General features: G+C 46.2%; 1 protein-coding gene across 6 annotated transcripts in view; it reads right to left on the reverse strand.

The window, feature by feature from the left end:
- Positions 1 to 18,631, reverse strand: part of GNAS (GNAS complex locus) — a 122,645-nt gene that overhangs the window by 63,423 nt on the left and 40,591 nt on the right. Inside the window, exons 1-2 of one of the 6 annotated variants that reach the window (XM_015881747.2) lie at positions 15,772 to 16,999; positions 12,372 to 12,444 (exon numbers count right to left, since the gene is read on the reverse strand). In XM_015881747.2, the coding sequence (XP_015737233.1) occupies positions 12,372 to 12,444; positions 15,772 to 15,910 (212 nt within the window). In that variant the 5' untranslated portion in view covers positions 15,911 to 16,999. The other 5 variants (XM_032448587.1, XM_032448588.1, XM_015881748.2 and 2 more) reach the window with 5 other exon arrangements.

Genomic DNA, 18,631 nt, shown 5'->3' on the forward strand with positions numbered 1-18,631 from the left:
TTTATCTGTGTCACACAGAGAAAACTCCTCCCATATTACACTGCTGCCTCTTGTCCACTTCATCCTCAACAGTGGCAAACTGGGAGCCTCTGGACAACAACACCTCAGTGGATGTGCAGCCTGACAACACAGACATAGCACAAAATGCCTCATCATGTCCCACTTTCTAACTTTTCCTGCACTCTCAATAACGTTGTTATAGACCATCCACCTGTAACATATAAAGCTTTCTTTCTGAATTGAAATGAAGCTATCATGCAAACTTCAATATCATTTTTACAAGTCGGATTTCATATTCATCTTTATATCCTCGGCTGCTCAGATCGCATTTCACACAAGAGACAGAATACAAAAATAAGCTCTATTTATTGCTTTACAAGCACTGCAACATTACCCAGTAGTAAAGGACCTACACACTATCTATCATACTTCTAGTTTGGAAAGCCTTCAAGATGATAAATATTTTAATGAAATTCAATACACTGTAGGTGCATCAGCGTGAAATGAATGGATAGTGATATCTATTGGATATAATGAGCAAACACACCAACAAAAATCTCCCAAACCCTTTCAGTTCATTTGCAGTCCAATTAGAAACACGTGAAGCCCACACAGGTCAGAAGAACAAATACAAACACCAAACTAATTCCTTCCTTGTAGGGACCAAACCTTGCCTTCTGCTCTATGAAGCACTATGAAGCATTGGGCTTCACTCACTGAAAGGAAAAAAAGTATTCTCCATTTAATAACCTTATGATTGCCTTGAAAACAAAGGGCACTACCAAAGCACTAAATATTAATGGCTTTTTCAGAACACCAGCTCCAAACGCACCACTCCTCATTTCCCTCTCGTAACTGTTTTCATTCATGTCATCACAAGGCATCTTATTTTCAGCCACAACTACTCACTTTTATTTTTATAAATGCTGCTGGATGTGCAGAACTACTGTTGAGGTTGCTTGGCAACAAGTGAGATGCATCAGAACGACAGATAAGGTCCACAATGAATGGAATTGAAGAGAACTATATTTGGTTTCATTCAGACACACTAACACACCCAAACCATAACAATTTGAATTTTCCACAATGAGGTGAAATTCTGCTATTTCTTTCAACACAGACACAGAATTGCACTGAATCCATTAAGCCAGCTTCCCAGCCTGCCTACACAGAGGAGTCCACAAGGAGGGCTTTAATCTGGTTTAGTGGTTTGGTACAGAAAGGAACCCTGACATGCAGTAAATATTTGCAAGACCTGTAGCCCAGAGAAGATAGCTGGATGCTTTCAGCTGCCTTTCAGAGTATTACAGCCACTGTGCTTCCCCATATCCTCCCTATTCCTGAAGGTCACAATTAATTATATGCTACATAAAAGGTACAGGCAAGAAACTAGATGACACTGAGCACCTTATACAGCAGAAGATGGAAATATCCCTATCAATTCCTAGTCAAAGAGGTTCGTTCTTAACTCACGCTCTCAATCAGTTTTATCCGGATCACACGAGAATCAACCAGTCTGGCACAAAAGACAGTCAGGTCCCATCCAATCCTTGAAGCTTCAGAAGGAAGTCAAAGCAATAACAACATACAAGTAGCTGATTATCTTGATGGGGAAATACAAAAATCAAAGAACAACCGTCCATCAGTCCCCACCTCTCTGGCACCTGCAGGCAACCACAGCACTCTGAACGTTCTGAGGCTTCCAAAACTACAGCAGAACTGCATCCACAGCAACGATACCCAAGGCTCAGAAACCAAACAATTCTTTTTTGCTGCAAAGGAAGCAGATGATCTACAGTACATGAAGCAGGCTTTGCATCTGCCAGCACCTGCACGAGCACCAGGAACAGGTACACTTCTGTCAGGAAAGCCACATCTCCAGAAGCTGCATTAAAAACCACTTTAAAAATAAACCTGTCCTTAGCTCTTAGAGCTCAAATGAAGTTTCAGCATCTCAACAAATTATCAGGTAAAGTATCTCTACTGCTAAGGGAACTAAAGCTCGCTCATGCCTTCATATTTTTGGTATCCTTCTCACACAGCAGCGCCTCTACGTGCTAATGAAATCCCACTTGGGCATCCTACTTACAGACCTCCTGCAATTCCTGGGGCAGTTCCTTTAAATCCTTCCCAACAGCTCCACATTCTTCATGACACGAAGACACCAGAATAGGACAGACTATTTTAATAACTCCCTTATCAGCGCTGAAGACCACTTTATTACTTATGCTTCACTCTCCCTCTTTTATACATCCAAGTTACATTTGTCTTTTTGCCACAATGAAGCACACTGCCATAATTAACTGACTTTCAAGCCCTTTTCCAATTTTACAGATACAATCTACATTCTGACTCCCATGAGATTGCCCTGCATTCAGATGTATTAAAACAAATTTATGAAGTACAACTTTTAAACATGTTATTCAGATCTCCCCGTAAAGAGTAACCTGACCTCCCCAGCATTAACCACTCAGCCAGTGTGCAAAGAGGGCTCTGCCACTGAAGCAGACCAGAAGCCTAAAGACTGACTTCATATACTTAACCAGTAGTTCCCTGCGAGCTTTCCAAGTGGTCCCACTCGTTGCCTTTATTATCCACTGCACTGAGATCTATCCATGAAGCAGCTTTTACAGTGCCCTAATGTACACACTGTTAACTCTACACAGCGCAGTTTTAAGAATCAAAATACAATGTGAATACATCATACTGGGGAAGCAAAACACTGATATCAAACCAGTTAATTTTATCTATCAGATCTATAATCTTCCCAAAGAGGCGTAAGTTGACTCAAGAACATCCCACTAGATACGAAGCTATTGCTGACTGTAACGTTCTTCCTATGCAGCCTTGTTGTGAGAAGCCATAACTTAAAAAAAAGGAGAAACCTGGCAATCTGGGCTCCCTCTCACTTCTTGTTTCAAAACCTGCCCATTCTAACAGATGCTCCTCATATTTATCTTTGCTATGGGCTCTAAGCTCCCCTCTTCTGTTTGCAGAGTTGTATAGGACAGATGCATTCTCCTCTTGTTTGTAAGGAATAAAACACTTGCAGAATATTGTCGCTTTCTCTAAATAACAATGTATTATTTTACTTTCTATTTTCAGTAATAAATCTGTGCTCAAACAAGATGATTAAAAGAAAACTATAAAAAAGTATATATTTTTAATAAGAGGTCCTAAGATTGTGCAAAAAAATCAGAAATGCTTCACCAAACTCAGATGTTCTTACTTTCTTCTAGCACTTCACTTTCCAACGGTGGCAAAAAGACACCGAGGTCACAGAACACTATGAAGTTCTTCAGGAATAAGGAAAGTAAACATACTATTGCATAAGGTATCATTACATAAAAGGACAACTGTCCAATTAGGTGAAGGCAGAGTACAGAGGCAACGCTGGGCATCCCCAGTTCCCAAGGGCTCACTGAAACGATGGCCCAGTGACACAGCTCAGCCTCACATTCCAATAAAGAACAAAACTGAAAGACAAAATAGTTACATTTGCAGTTTTTGTGGATGTGTACAATTGTGTATCTCTAGTTATAAATCTTCGTGCTATCTATAAATGCTCAGTGTAAGCAGGCTGTGTTCCTTTGAGTAACCATTTTGAAACAATATTAATCATTTTTTTACGAGCCCGAAGTGACAAGTTGCATCTAATTTGCAGGCATATATTGCAGCAAGGCTTCAAAACCACTACAGAAAACCCACGACTTCCCACTCTGTAGAAATTTAACAACAAAAAAACTCCATAAAGCAAATCTTCCAGAAAGTTGCATAACTTGCTTTCATAAAATACATTGAAAACATCAAAAACATTTAACTTAAAACCCTCATTGGCACTGACCCCTGCAGCTCTGCTTCCAAACACTGGGAGCTGCAGACAGGTCAGGATGTGGAGCTGGAGCTGCCCGCCCTGCACAGCTCGGGGTATCACTGCCCCTCCTAAGCACCCCACGTACCCCACTGAGCCTCTCTTCCCTGTTTTCTCATTCGTTTAGCAAGAAGAACATCTCAGCTTTGCACCATGTGTTCTTTTCCAGTTTTGTTTTCTCCATGAAAAGTACCAGGCTGTGTTTCATAGACCCTCCGTTCAGACAACCAAAATCATTTCAATGAATGCTTGTGTCCTTGTGATAACGAGCTTTAGCTGATTAATAAAACAACAACAAAGTTTTTACCTTAATCTTAAATGGTCTTAAACCATTAAAGCAACATAAAATATCTGAAGCTGTACCAATCCCTTCTGCAATTGAATTAAAATTCAGGAAATTAATTGGTTAAATATTTCTCATTAATGACACTGTAAATCAAATTTAGCTAGCAGCTTTACTTTCAAGCTATTTCAGTTACCAAGGTTAAAAACAGACACAGCTCACTGAACTTGCTGCACCTCAGCATCCTTTCACACATTTTTTAACTGTTAGAAAGCAATTAAAAAAAAAAATCAAGGAAGATTGGAGCAAGGCACACCTTACTGCAACCGTGAGGAAGAAACTCGCTTCTCTAAGCCTGGTTTCCCTCTGGCATTTTCTAATGCACACCAATATTTACACTACTGAGACATGTTAGAATAGCAGAAGTGAGATGACTTCATTTTGAAGGAACAAAGCCCTACGTGTGCATACAGCCATGCAGACCAGGTTGGGGTATTTAGAGCGCAGTGATTAGGAAGGCAAACAGAAATCCCTCAGCCAGCAGTTAAGCTGCCATTCGAGGCTGAACGTAACATCTGCTGGGACCACAATGAGCCCTGGATGGAAACCTCCACACCTCTGCTGCTCCAGCAGCTCAGCCCCAGGTGAGCAGAAGGCAGCTCCTGGGAGAGAGGATTATTTTCTGGGGCCTTAACTGAAAAGGCAAGCGAACTCAATGCTCATTAAACAGCCCTTTGGAGAATGTAGTCAGCACCAAGAGTCTAAGAGATAAGGTCACAAGCCTTCCCATACCTTCACAGGAACAAACATCTTAAAACATGTCATCTCATTAAGACACTCCATTGCTGCATTCCTCCAAAAGCAGTTAATTTGGTCCCTCGGCTGACACAAGCATGCCTTGATGTATCGCTGTTCCTGTGTAAGCAAGCTCACCTGCAAACAACTAATTCTAATTATCTGTATGTTTATATCAGAGTACAGTTGTGAAAATACTGTTTCAGAGCAGGTGTGGCTACAGCAGCACTATATCCTGAATGCTCTTATATGCGCCATGAATTCAAGATTCAATTGTCGAAGTAAGACAGAGGGCATATTATTTTTTATATGTAAGGATTAAAGTTACATAAAAAAATCCCTCATCAGTGGAAATGCTCAGTGTCATCTATCCCAGCTCTTCATCAGAGATAGGACATGGGCAACTCTAATACACAAATGCATGATGTATCTAAAAATAAAGGTACAGATAAATTTGCCTGTTGGATTACAAAGCATCAGCTATGTCTGCCTCAACCTAGTAGACACTCTGAAAGGATGCTGACAAAACTGGAAGCAGCGAAGTGTTTTTCACTATTAAAACCAATAGTAATAGAAAAATCCTCTGGGAGAAAAGAAATGACACAGCACATCTCTGCTGCTCCTGAGCCCGTCCCACAGAGTAACAGCAATGCAGGAAGCCAAGCAACCCAAGAAGCAGGACCAAGAAGTAAGACTCATATCTAGATTGCTAGGAGCTGAGCATTAATTAATAACAAATGAGAACGTGGGGCAAAAATGTTAGCATTTAACATAATGAAACAGGAAAAAAAAACACACAACTAAAGGGAGATGACTGGCAACTGATGAAATACAGCTCTGTGATGAACAAAGGGAACCTCGAGGGAACTCAATAATATGAAGGCACAGTTTTAATACAAAAACGTAACATTTCATGAGTTTAAGACAATGAAAAGAATTCTGTTCATTTACAATGAAATGCAATCACCCACCTGGATAATAAAAGCACTTTTACTGGGAAAATCAGAGTAATGCCCATCCAAACTGCATGGAGCTGAGGAAATTCAGTGAGATGCCAGGATAGAAAAATTCACACAGTGAGACCGCTCCTGCACAGCAGCAGGGGAAGGAAATCACTGCACAGTGTGTTGGAGAAGAGCTGGGGAAACCTGATGCACTGAACTTTGTTTTTTTCCCAGACAGAACACCAGAGCATGGAATACAGATGGTGCGTTTTGTAGATTCTGAACCGAATTGCCTTTAGGAAGTTATCTGAAGTTTTATGGTGGTTATTTAATACAGTTTGTTATTTACCAAGTAATGGGTTAAATAGAATGAATATGTTGCACTGGTTTATATTAGTAGGTATTTGCCTCCAATCAGAAAACAGAAAAATACACCACTTCCACTTTGACCCATGAACACATCGAGCACAAACATTTCAAGAATTCGGGGCAAATAGAGGAAGAGTTCAGACTCTCCCTGTGATACTGCTGTCCAACTTAAACCAGCCTTTATGCTGTGGCAGAGAATAATTTCCCATAGAGAAAATTAAAGGCTAAATGGAAGAGAGACCAAATTTAGAGCTCTAACGAGGAAAGGCAGGAGCGCATGCAGAGCTACACTAGACACAGCACATAGCAACTTCTGACCAGGTGGCAGGAAAATAGGAATAAAAAAAAAAAAAAAAAAAAAAAAGATGATAAAGAACAGGATGACATGAGAGTGTTTAAGGATTGCAGGGAACAGCAGGGACACAGATGAGAACAAGGTCTGTATCGGTCAGAGGAAGCAGGAGATACTCTGAAAGCCCCAGGTACAACAGGGAGAACATCACCCATGTCTATTCCCCTCACTGGTCACTGCCCTCCAAGCTCTCTAGAACCACCCTGCAGCCCCCTACACCACACTCATAGCTGCAATTGCACATTTTAAAAGCTTCTGTTGAATGTAAACCTCAAAACAAATATAATCACTGTTGTATTTTTGGCCAGTCCCTTTACATGCCAAGTCATGTCTGCGACACGCATCAACTCACTGTAAGGGAAGGTTTAATACTGTTCTGGATGTAGTTAAAATCAGAAAACGGAACTATTTAACTGAAAGCACAAACATCCAGTTGCAATGTCAGCACAGTAATTCTGGGGCAGAGAGGTATCGGTGGCAGCTGAAATAGTGCTGCTTTGCTATGAGAATGCAAAGCTTCCCTTCACCAGCACAGACAAGATGCACGCTGTGCTACAAGCAACACCTAGTTCTTTTTTTACAAAAAACACAAGCTGATGTTCAGTTCTCATTTTCCTTCTCTCATCTAAACATGAGAGTTTCTTGAAAAAGCACAAACACACAAAACAGCTGCTTGAAAATAAAGCACTATGTAAAAATGAAAGTCTGTGTGTTCTCATGTCTGCACTTATGGTCAGCCCGAGCTTACCACGAGTATCTAAAAACAGACAGAACAAACCCATTTCTTTCTACTTTCCGATCCCTTCCTGCATCACTCTTCTGTACTACTTTCAGGAAACAACATCCCATTGTTTTGTACACTGACAAACCAAGCAGGACACCTGGCTTATCCCTCCACCTATTGGAACATTCAGGGCTGCGGACATAACACTGCCAGGCAAGGCGCAATGCTGCCATTATAAATAGGGAGAGCGTTCTGCCAACTCCCCCTGCAGAACTCACACACACACCTCAGCAGAGATCTGAATCCCTTAGGAAAGGGATCACAATAAACATGAGAGATTCAAATACTGGAAACTTTTTTCATCTCATTTTCCTTCTATAGCATAACTCACTACTCACACTGTTCCATTGAGTTCAGGCTGACTTTTTTTCACAGGAAAACATTTTCTCCCCCTTTTTTCCCCAAAAGATAACTTCAATCACATCAACACCACAGCAAAGTTTCCAGCTACTAAGGATTCTTTTGTTTTCCCTTAAGTTGTTTGACACCACCAGATATGACTTCCAATTCCCTTCAAGTTGATGGAAGACAGTTTTATTTCATTTATGTAAATATTTGATGGAACTATTACAGTCTACATGCAGTATTCAGTTCTTAATTACAGCACTGACTCGGTGTTGGTATAGTCTTGCCTTGTAACAAAACTCAGTGACACAGCTGTGCCAGCCGTTAGGACGGGACCCAAACCAGACAGCGACATGCACCGTTCTCCTCCTCCCACCCATACCCTGACTTCATGTTCTGTGCCACAAAACTCTCTGAAATCCAGTAACTGCTTCTTCAGCCGGACCAAAAGCACTCCTAGTCCAAATGAGCACACAGCACACTGACAGTACAGCGACATCCAGTCCGTGTCCTGGAACGGACACTGAGAAGAAAACGCTGTCAGACTCCAACCTCCAGGAGCCTCCTGACACACACTGTGGTGCACAAACACACACTGAATCTCCCTCCAGTTTTTCAGGGTTACCCAAACACCAGGAAAAAAATTAAATAAATAAAAGACGGGATCAGTTAGCAGAAGACAGGCATCATTTCAGACACAGAAGAGACTGACAAAGTCCAGTCTTCCAGCCAACGCTAAGTACTGGTTTATGTGAAATGACAGTCCGACTGCGGCTCCTTTTCACTACATCAGATGTATAAAGAAAATATTTGAAAGCATCCATGACTACAATTCCTTCCTCACAAAACTACTGAATCTAGGTGAGGAAAGAGGAAGAAAAGTGCCAAAGCTTCAAGGGTTGACTTGGCTTACTTAATTTCACTACTAAGAGCAAGTACATTTTCAAAGTACATGAGAAAAGCAAATACAGTTCTCATCCAAGTCCTGAAAATAAAAGCTATTCAGTTCTGCCTCTGCCATTACCATCAGCGGATTTCATAAATACATAGACTTGTATTCAATGCTTAAAAATATCAGTTTATGAAATAAGGTCATCATTATACAACATTGTTTGGGCAACTAGGGCTGAGAACAGTTATTTGAAGTTCCCTATAACCTCCAGACTTCCTGAATCATAAATACTATTCAAACTTACTAATCACAAAGGCATATTCCCCTTATTTGTCAATCTTTGTAGTGGGTTTCGTAAGTTACATTTCAACCATTTATTTCTATCTAAGATATTTCTGCCTGTCCCAGTTTTTCCCATGACACTTGAAAATTGCCTATTTCCCTTTGCCAATTTCCCACTTTCTAAAATCACGCATGACAATGACCCTCTATCTTTAGAGTCTGTCAGCCAAACCCACAGCGATCGCAGAGGGGAAAGATGACTGGAAAGAAGTCAGTGAAAGGCCGTCATCTCAGAAGCCACGTACCCTGGCCCCAAAGTAACATAAATTTTTCCCCCTCTCTTCAACCTGAACTATCCTTACTCCTCCTACTTAGCCCCTTCCATGATTAATCTTTTCTGGTTCACATAAATTGGAATATGAACTTCTGCACAGTCAAACACTGAAGATTTTAGCTCCACCTTATCAGGATGTTGACAAAACTCGCTACATGACAGCCAGCCTACTTGACTGGAATAGCCTCACGAAAAGACAGTTAAAGCTTTGGGGAAGGAGGGAAAGAAAGGAAGGGAAATCACAGGCTTCCTGCTACTACAAGACAATTTTAAACCTTCCTTCATCAGAAGGGGCCCTACCATTGGCAATAACATAAAGAGGAGAAAACTTTGATACCATGCCTTCATCACACTTAAAAGGCAGCTCTTCCATGTTAAAGGTTAGGCATGCTGAAAGAATACCATGGGAAAGCACGCTCCTGTTAATTTATGAAATTGCTGTAGGAATGCAGGAGTTGACACAAGACCAACTGGAGCCACCCTGCAAGAGCTGGCAGAGGCAAAGCCCCTCTAACCCCCTGCAGAAGGCAGGCAGGGACCAGGCCTTGCTGCTCCAGTGCTTCACTCCGCTTACAAGCACCACCATGCTGCTATGAGCCATGTGCCACCTTCCCAACAGGAACCAGAGAAGTATTTCTGTCTCTAACTCAATTACAGATTATAAAAGATTACTGATTTTTTTTAAGAACAGCCTTTACTGTAGTTAACTTAGCTAAAACTTTAACCACCTTCAAATTCACCCCAGCACTGTTAACTATTAAGCACTTTAATTACCTAGAACACTTGATTCCATACAGTTCCTCAGATAACTAATTAGCTAAAACGATCAAGGAATGGAATCCCAAAGGAAATTCTTCTGCTTCCATAGAACTGCACAGGTTTCAGCTTGCTAAGGCTACACCTCCACATGAGGCCAATTTACACACAGGTGTAGGACAACTGTCCCTTCATCTGTTTACAAGCAAAATCTTGAAAACGAAAAGTCCCCACATACTGCAATGGAAGCCAGTGCATTTAGCACTGCACAGCCTGTGCCGCCACCAGAAACAAGGAGTTTTTGAGTAACGCTGAAGAAAAACCTTTGATTCCCTTGTTTTTATAGCACATTACACATCACAACAGGTATCCTCTTTCTGCTTCAAAGGTCAATTATCAGAGGGCAACCAAATCAAAGGCAAACAAGTTTTAGATAGGACTTCAAGCTAGATTTCTTTCAAGCCACATGAATAAGCCGCATCAAGAGGAATAATTCAAAACTACATCTGTGCACATGGACTCTAACACTGAAGACTGTCTTCATCTCCAGCATACGAGTCCCCACAGCCTCTCTGCTGTTACGCATCACAAATATGCTACGTGATTGGCAGCAGGGCTGCGCTGGCATAGGGGCTGCAAGGTAATCCCAGTCCTCTGCTAGGAGAAGACAGAAGCCAGCAGAAGCTGCTGAAGCCAAATTCGCCACGTTGCCCTGGAATCCAGCTGCATGTTCAGCTTAGCCCAAGCCTACAACACAGAAGTGAGATACTTTGGAAAGCAATGCTGCTGCCAATCTCAGTGTTCCAGTCACTTGCCAACTCTGCAGACTTTGTATAATGGATCCCTGAGATCCCAGTCTCACACAGACTTTGGTATGCAGCTCACAGGCTTGGGACAGTTATCCACCAATGCAATATATCATTAACTACACACCAGCACCATCTCTTTAACAGCATTTGTATGCTTAGTAAATGCAGAACTCTGTTGGTTAAATGGAGTGACAATTTTAAAGGTACCAAGGATGCCCAACTTCCACTTTCAAGGATGAAAGTTACACTTCAGCAGCAGATTTTGCGAGCTGCTACATCAAAAAAGTCATCTCCTGCAAAATTTTTTAAGTCATGCAAGTCTTTTAAGAGGTCTTTACTAAAAAGAGCATCCAAACAATGAAGAACACTCAGCAGAAATCAGATGCAGGACCAGGAACTTAGGAGAAAGAGTTGTCTTGAGTTAAGAAAACATTCCCTACAAAGAGGAGCTAAAACCACCCAGCGTACCATAGAATGAAGCTTATTATGAATCAGCCTGAAGTTTCTTTCAAAACACTGTGTACCTTATCCTACACCAGCATTTGGGGATTAGGAGAAAGCATTGTCAAGGCTCCTTAGCTAAACATTTACATCAGACATTCTTACTAAAGAACTAATACTGCAAGACTAGTGAAAGCTTAATCTTCCCAAAACAATAGGACACACAGAATAAATTAAACTGACTTTAAAGGCAGGAGAAGCTGACACAAAAATATTGTTTGAAAACAAAAAGACAGAAATATAACATCATCTAAAATTTGTACATAAAAGGAATAAGGTGATAGAATTTTAGACCTTAACTCAATTAGAACTGCTTTAGCAGGTTTTGGTACACACACAGATGCTTGTCACACCAACTAACATCCAGATCTCTTCCGACTCCCTACTATACTTAGGTGAAAAGTCTGAGGAAGATTTGTTTTCTAACAAAGAATAGATTTCCATTTTTCATATCTTAAAATGCCATCCTCATAATGATCAAATAACCATATGGATCTCAAGCATAAAAAGAGAATCCTTTAGAAACATAGATCACAAACACGTGGACGAGCAAAAGCAACAGAAGAGAACAAAATCTGACCTGCTGTCCTAGAAATACATATCCCAGTCCTACTTTGTCAAGACAGAGAAACCCTGCTTGCTCTAAATAAAAAAAAATTGCATTCATTCTGTACACTAACAGAAGGTGTTTTTACAGCAGGACAAATCAATGCGTTGCAGCAGAGGTAAATTAGTGCCAGCCATGTTGTGAAAGAAAGAAAGCGTAGTGAGAAAGATAAAAACAAAAAACATCACAACACAGAACCTGAGCCTTCATCAAATCAGCCACACTGAACCTGGATGCAAACCGCCCCACACCATCAGCTCTGACTTCCTACTGCTGCCTGACTTCAAATTAATGTCTATCAGTCGCATATAAAAATACATAACAGATTCTACAGAGCATGGAACAGCAGAAAGAAGAAAATATACTGGGATATAAAACAAAACCACCTACTGGGTGGAACACAGACATAAGGTAAAGCATAAAGAGAAAAAAACCAAAAGTACTTACTCAGCATTAAATCCATTCACATGCAAAATCCTCATCTGTTTGACTATTGTGCTTTTACCAGATTCACCAGCACCTAGAAAATGAAAGTAAATCAAGTTGAGAAGGAAACGTGAGTGATTCAGGACATCATTCTTCCCTCACAGTAAAATCAAGAAAGTTGGTTTTCTCAGCGCAAGAGTGAAAAAGTGAAAGAAAAAGAAGTAATTGCCACTGGAAACTTCAGTTGTAGCTAAAAATAAACGCCCAGCTCAAGTCATGTGTCAGATCTGAATCTTGGATCATTTCACTGACCATTTTTCCAGTGTCAATGTTAAAAGCAGACTGCGAGGTCTGGAAGGAATAAGGACAACTTCAATGCTTTGCAGAGGACAAGTCAGAGAGCGTCAAAATCTGCTTGTCTCGTCAACACTATCTGATGAACAGAAAGACTGAGTGTAGTCCAGCTTAAAGAGAAGTGCTTTCATTAGACCCTTAAAATACATAGTTTGACTGCAGTTATCACTACCCAAAAGACTGTAACTTAAATCACAAGAAATAAGATGTATGGATACTCACGACTGAAAAAGAAAGGCATCCCCTTAAGCCTCCACCCATAAAGCCACAGAAGTCTCCTTTCTCTAATCCGTGTCTTGGAAGCAGCCTCCCACCCCCTCTATGTGCTCCAAACCGATCCCACACCCAGTGAGACACTCAGGACACCTCTTGTGGCTGCGTGCTCCAAACAGGCCCCCACCGCTCTCCTCTCAATTCCCTCATATACCTGAAGTACAAAACAAACAAATAAATAAATAAATACTCCACTTCCTCTGATTTCCATAAGTAGTCGTATTCTATTTCTGCTGCGCTGCATGGATGCCAGTGCACGAGGCAGCCCATCTGCCCGTAGCACCCATTTTCCCATACACACGGAGAAGACTCAAACAGCAGCCTTTAACTGAGCTGCTCCACGCTGCCAGATCAGCTTTCTATATAAAGCAAGCATGTTTTTCTAAGAGTAGTATCACAACCTGGTAACATTCAGCAAGATTCTCTTCTGCATCTCCTGCTGCTTGTTTATTCCTCTCCTCACCCTCTGTCTCAGCACCAGGAACCCATGTGGCAGATCGGGCACCGAGGCACAGCCTGTGCTCCAGGATGCCAGGCCTCGGTAGCACACACTGACAGCACAGCCTCCATTTTGAGCCTCATGCTCAAAATCGTATTTTAGCAGCTACACTTCAAAGTTCATTTTCTGACAGATGCACTCCTCTCCACTTTCTCCTTCCCTTCCCCCTCATGAATTCCTAGCAGCCCTGCTCTTCTCTCCATAAAATCACTCTGCTCGCTTTACCACAATACCAAAGCCCCACTCCTTTTCCTTGCCTTGCTGACTGGTTGGTAAGATGCAGGGAGCAGGGTTTGCCTGCAGTGCTCTGCAAGCAGCACGTCCCTGGAGCCACGGCTGTGATGGATGCACTGTGCCCTGGTTGCACCCCTCGGGACCACATCCCACATCAACATCACGGTGGGCAGCGACACTGAGCAGCTCCGGTGGGCACAGATGGGATCCTCTTCACTACAGCCAATTGCTCAGGAGCAGTAACATATGCTAAATCCCTATTTCCAATACTAACAACATTTCAGATGTGACTTGAAATTATGTCTGCTAATCAAAAGCGCTTCCAGCCAAGACCTTGATGTTGCTAAGTCCAAAAATGGAGACTGCTGCTGCTGCAAATGCATACAGCTTGGCATTGGCATACCTGGCTTCTTTGGATCGGATACAGCAACAGCGAACCAAAATTAAGTGTTACAGCCACATTTCTGAATAAGCCCATTTCCATAACCAGCAGCCCGTTACAGCTCTGTTCTTGCAAACAACGATGCACACGTTTTAACTTCACCACCAAGGATAGTTCCGTGAATTTCTGCCTGCGGACGGAGCTGGGCCTGTGTGCTGCGGGAAGGGCTGCGAGCTCACCCAGCTGCGATTCCATGGCGTTATTTGAACGTGCTGTGAAAATACTGAGACTGCCCTGCACTTTGACAGCACTTGGCGTTTCCATGTGTCACACAAAGCAAAAGTAACACCACGGAGATGTGAGCTTCACTTCTTGCACGGTAAGTTTCTGCTGCAGGCTGCCCATAGCGGCTGAGCCACCGCAGCCACACGCACAGAGGAGCCGACAGCCACCATTACACACCTGCAGGATTTTATTTGTGAACATCCCAACTATTTTTCAGTCACCCCAACTGAAGAAAACAAAGAGGAAAAATCCAAGTGAACCCTCGTGTGTCACAGAAGTGACCCAGCTGCTGAGGAACAGGCCGGGCTGCTCCCTGAGAGCTGAGCTCCAAACCGCACTGCTGTTACATCGCTGCTCCACGCCGATCTACTTTTCAGCTTCACGGGTATCGCTGCAGCTCCAGCACGTTACACCTCCCTCGTTAAATGGGCAGTTAAAGCCGCTGCCGGTCGGGGCACACACCGCAGCCCGTTCCCCGCTCGGTGCGGCCTGGCCTCCGCCGCTCGCCGAGCCCCGCGATGCCCCCATCGCACCTTATGTTCAGATACTCTGACACGCTTCGAAGCTCGTACACGCCGAGCATTCGCTCTCCGACAACCGTTCCGGCCCGTTCTTTCCCGTAACCCCCATCCTCGTTCCGGATGGCGCTGCCGTACCGCACGCAGCCGGCGCGGATCGCCGCCACCTCCCGGTCCGCACACGGCCGGGCCCCGCACCGCCCCGCACGCTCAGCCCCGAGCGCGGCCGCCGCCGCTCTTCCCTCCGGGATCAACATCCTCTCAGCGTCCGTCCCCCCCCCATCAAGAATTCCCCGACTTCCTCCTTTCCTCTTCCTCCTCTCCCTCAGCCCCCGAGGGCAGCGGGCAGCGCCCCGGGCCTGCCGAGCTCCGGGCCGGGCCCCGCCGTGCCGGCCTTCCCCTGCGGCGCCCTGCCCTGTTTACCTCCCTGTCCCTCGGGCACGGCGCTCCCCGCCGCCCGGCATCCCCGCCGCCCTCCTCCCGCCGAGGCCCCGCTCTCCGCTCCAGCCTCTCGGCCCTCCCGCCCGCCGTACAACGGCTCCCGTACCTGCGAGGCCGGCCCGAGTCCCCCGCGGGCGGTGCCCGAGAGCCCCCCCCCAACACACACACACACCCCCGGCCCCGCCGCCTCCGCGCCCACCTCCCCCGGTTCGGCCGAGCTCTCGGGCCCGCCGGGTTGCAGGCGGGTTACAGGCCGCCCCCGGCCCCGCGGAACGGGTGGGCCCCGCGGATCCGCTTCCTCGGGCCCCACCTCTCCCGCCGGCCTCCCCGCGCCCGGGCAGGGGGCACAGGGACGACGCGCGGCCCCACCGCCCTCCTTTTCCTGCCCTCCTCCCCTCCGTCCGCCACGGAGGACGCGGCCCCCCGGCCCCTTACCCAGCAGCAGGAGCCGGTGCGTGGCCCTATAGACCTGCTTGTCCTTCTGCAGCTGCTTCTCGATTTTCTTGTTGGCCTCCCGCTGCGCCTTCTCCTCGTTGCGTTGATCCTCCGTCTTGCTGTTCCCTAAGCAGCCCATCTTGGGGAGGGGGAGGCAGGGGACGCGGAGCGCGGGGACGGGAGGCGGCCGGGGCTGCCGGGGGGAGGGAGGGAGGCACTCTCCCGAGCTGCCTTCTTCTTCCTCCTCCTCCTCCTCCTCCTCCTCCTCCTCCCCCCCTACTCGCTGCTGTGGCGGCCGCTGCCCAAAGCCAGAGACATGGAGAGAGCCGAGCCCGGAGCCAGCCAAGGGGGGGCCGATGGCGATGACTTTGCTGCTGCTCCGCCGGGGCCTCCTCCTCCCCGGCAGCTGCAGCTGCTTCTCCTCCCCGCCCCCCCCGCTCGGCCCCGCTCCGATCCCTTCAGCGCACCTTTCCCCGGGGGGGGGCCGCGATCGGAGCGCGCTGCGGAGCGCTCGGCGGTGATGGCCGGGCCGGGCCGGGCCGCCGCTCCTTCAGGCGGAACAGAAATCGCGCCCCCCGCAAAGAACGGACGGGAAAAAATCCAGCTGCGGTGCCACCCCCCAAAAAAAATTAAAAAATAAAAATAAAAAAAATTAAAAAAAATTCCGAATGCTCCTCAGCTCCGATCCTGCCCGAGCTCAGCTCCGATCCAGTCGCGCTGCGGGCACGGAAACCTCCCCAAAGCCGCGGCGGGGGAGGATCGGGAAACGTCTCTTCCTCGCCTGTCCCCGCGCGGCTCCGCCGCTCCCCGTCCCTCGTCGGAGGCTCCGCGCCGCTCCGCCGCTCCTTTCCTCCTTCCCTCCTTTCCTCCCTGCGGGGCCGGGGGGCTCCGATCCAAACCGACCCCGCTTGGTTGTTTGTTTTTTTTTTCCTCCTTTTTGCTGCTTTTTTCAATTATTTTTCACGCTGTTTTGCAGGCAGCTGAATCCTCCCGGCTTCTGCACAGCGCACAGTGCGAGGAGAAGGGGATTGTTATTTTAAAGGCCCCTTTCGCGTCTCCCCCGAGCAAACGCGGTGCCCGAACGGGAGGCTTCGCTCCTGCCTTATTTTCCTGCTCTCTCTCGCATTTCTCCTGGCTGCCTCTTTTTTATTTATTTATTTAATTTTTTTCCTTCCCCCTATTGAGCCGCTCGGAGGAGGCAGAGCGCCGGGGTGGGGCGAGCGGCCCTCGCTGAACGCTGGGAGCGGAACCGCTCACATGACGGGCCGCGTCAGCTCGCAACGCCGCCGGCGCCCTCTTCGAACCGGGCCGGGGGTCCGCACCGAGCCGGGCCGGGGCCCAGAGCGGAGCTGAACCGCAGCGAGATGTGCTGAGCGACAATGGAATCAGCTGCGGATCAGAGCGACCCCGAAAATAACTGCAGGGGTTGGAGGGGGGGAGAGTTAAAAGTCGCAACGTTTGGAATCGATTTTTAACGGGGCGGTGCCCGGGGGCACTTTATAGTACGCTTCAGGATAATTCCCGCAGACCTCGCTGCGCTGAATATTAATGTCCGCTTGTGCTTCCACATCTGATGAACTTCAGAACGTCCGCCCAGTTCCCTACAGAACCACCGTGCAGACAGTGGGGTGACGCTCCTCGGTGCGGTGCTGCTGAGCCCGGGGCTGGGCTGCCCTCGCCCACCCGGGGCTGCCCCGGGACCGGGACGGGACGCAGAGCCGCGTTACAGCTCAGTAACACAGCGAAGCACACGGGCTGGGCACAGCTGAGCTCGGTGTGCACTGCGCTCCCACCCGCGATCTCCCCAGCCACCCGTTTTTTGTTTTATTTTCTAACACAGTTTTGGTAACTTCATCCTATACTCTGCACGGTAGTTTTCATGCAGAGGCTTATCAGCTATGCTCAAAACCCAAAGATTTCTGCTTTTCCTGGCTCTCTAAAACACACAGATGTTGTTCCTCTACCCCTGAGATTAGTGAAATGTCCCTTACATAAATTATTTATCCCCACTTGCAGCATTCAATTATCCCCGACGCTATTCCCATGCACACACCTTCTTACGTCACCTGGTTACTATATTTAGAGCCACCTACAGTAAAATAATTACGTGAAGAGAGCAAACAACCAGAAGGTCACGTTCAGTGTCAGCAGATGCATCTGTTTCGGTGCTGGGAGACGGGTGGGCCTGCAGGGAAGCAGGGACCCCCACGGCCAAGCCTCGGCCACAGAGGATTTACTGGGACATTCCCTGGGATTTTAAATACTGCAGCCTTGGGGAACGCAGAGCCTAAGAGATCTGGAGACTCCCATTGACTTCTTTGAGTGCTTTACACCAAGGCAATTTCCAAAGGACTCAGAGAAACTTGGCTCAGAATTGCCCCCGTTGACTTGAAATAAAGACTATAATAATTCCTTGTATCTGTTACGGTTTTTGTATTGTATCGTTTCCGTGTACTTATTATTAAAACATACTTTAGCTGTGACATTTACAAGACATAAAAGAATCAATACCGCAGAATTCAGACCGAAAACTATAAAACCTTCTGGCTCTCTGATGGCAGCAGGTATGGAGGGAATGCAGCACTGCCAGTACCTGCCACCTCGGGCAGCGGGGAGAATCTGCCCCAGCCCCAGCAGGAAAGGGGGAAGGGAGCAGCTCTTGGGCCTCCAGCAGTTCACAAAGGAATCCACAAACAAGATAAAAAACATTGCTGGAGGTGCACAAAGGGCTCAAATCTTCACAAGTGGTGAGCAGAGCTAGAGCAGGGAAAGGGGAGCAGGAAATACGCTGTAGAATTCACTGAGTCCTGCTGTGTAGGTGCCAGGGGAGCACAGGGCGCTGTCTGAGCACAAAGCAGGT

Source organism: Coturnix japonica, chromosome 20 (genome assembly GCF_001577835.2).
Source record: "Coturnix japonica isolate 7356 chromosome 20, Coturnix japonica 2.1, whole genome shotgun sequence".
Taxonomy (NCBI): Eukaryota; Metazoa; Chordata; class Aves; order Galliformes; family Phasianidae; genus Coturnix; species Coturnix japonica.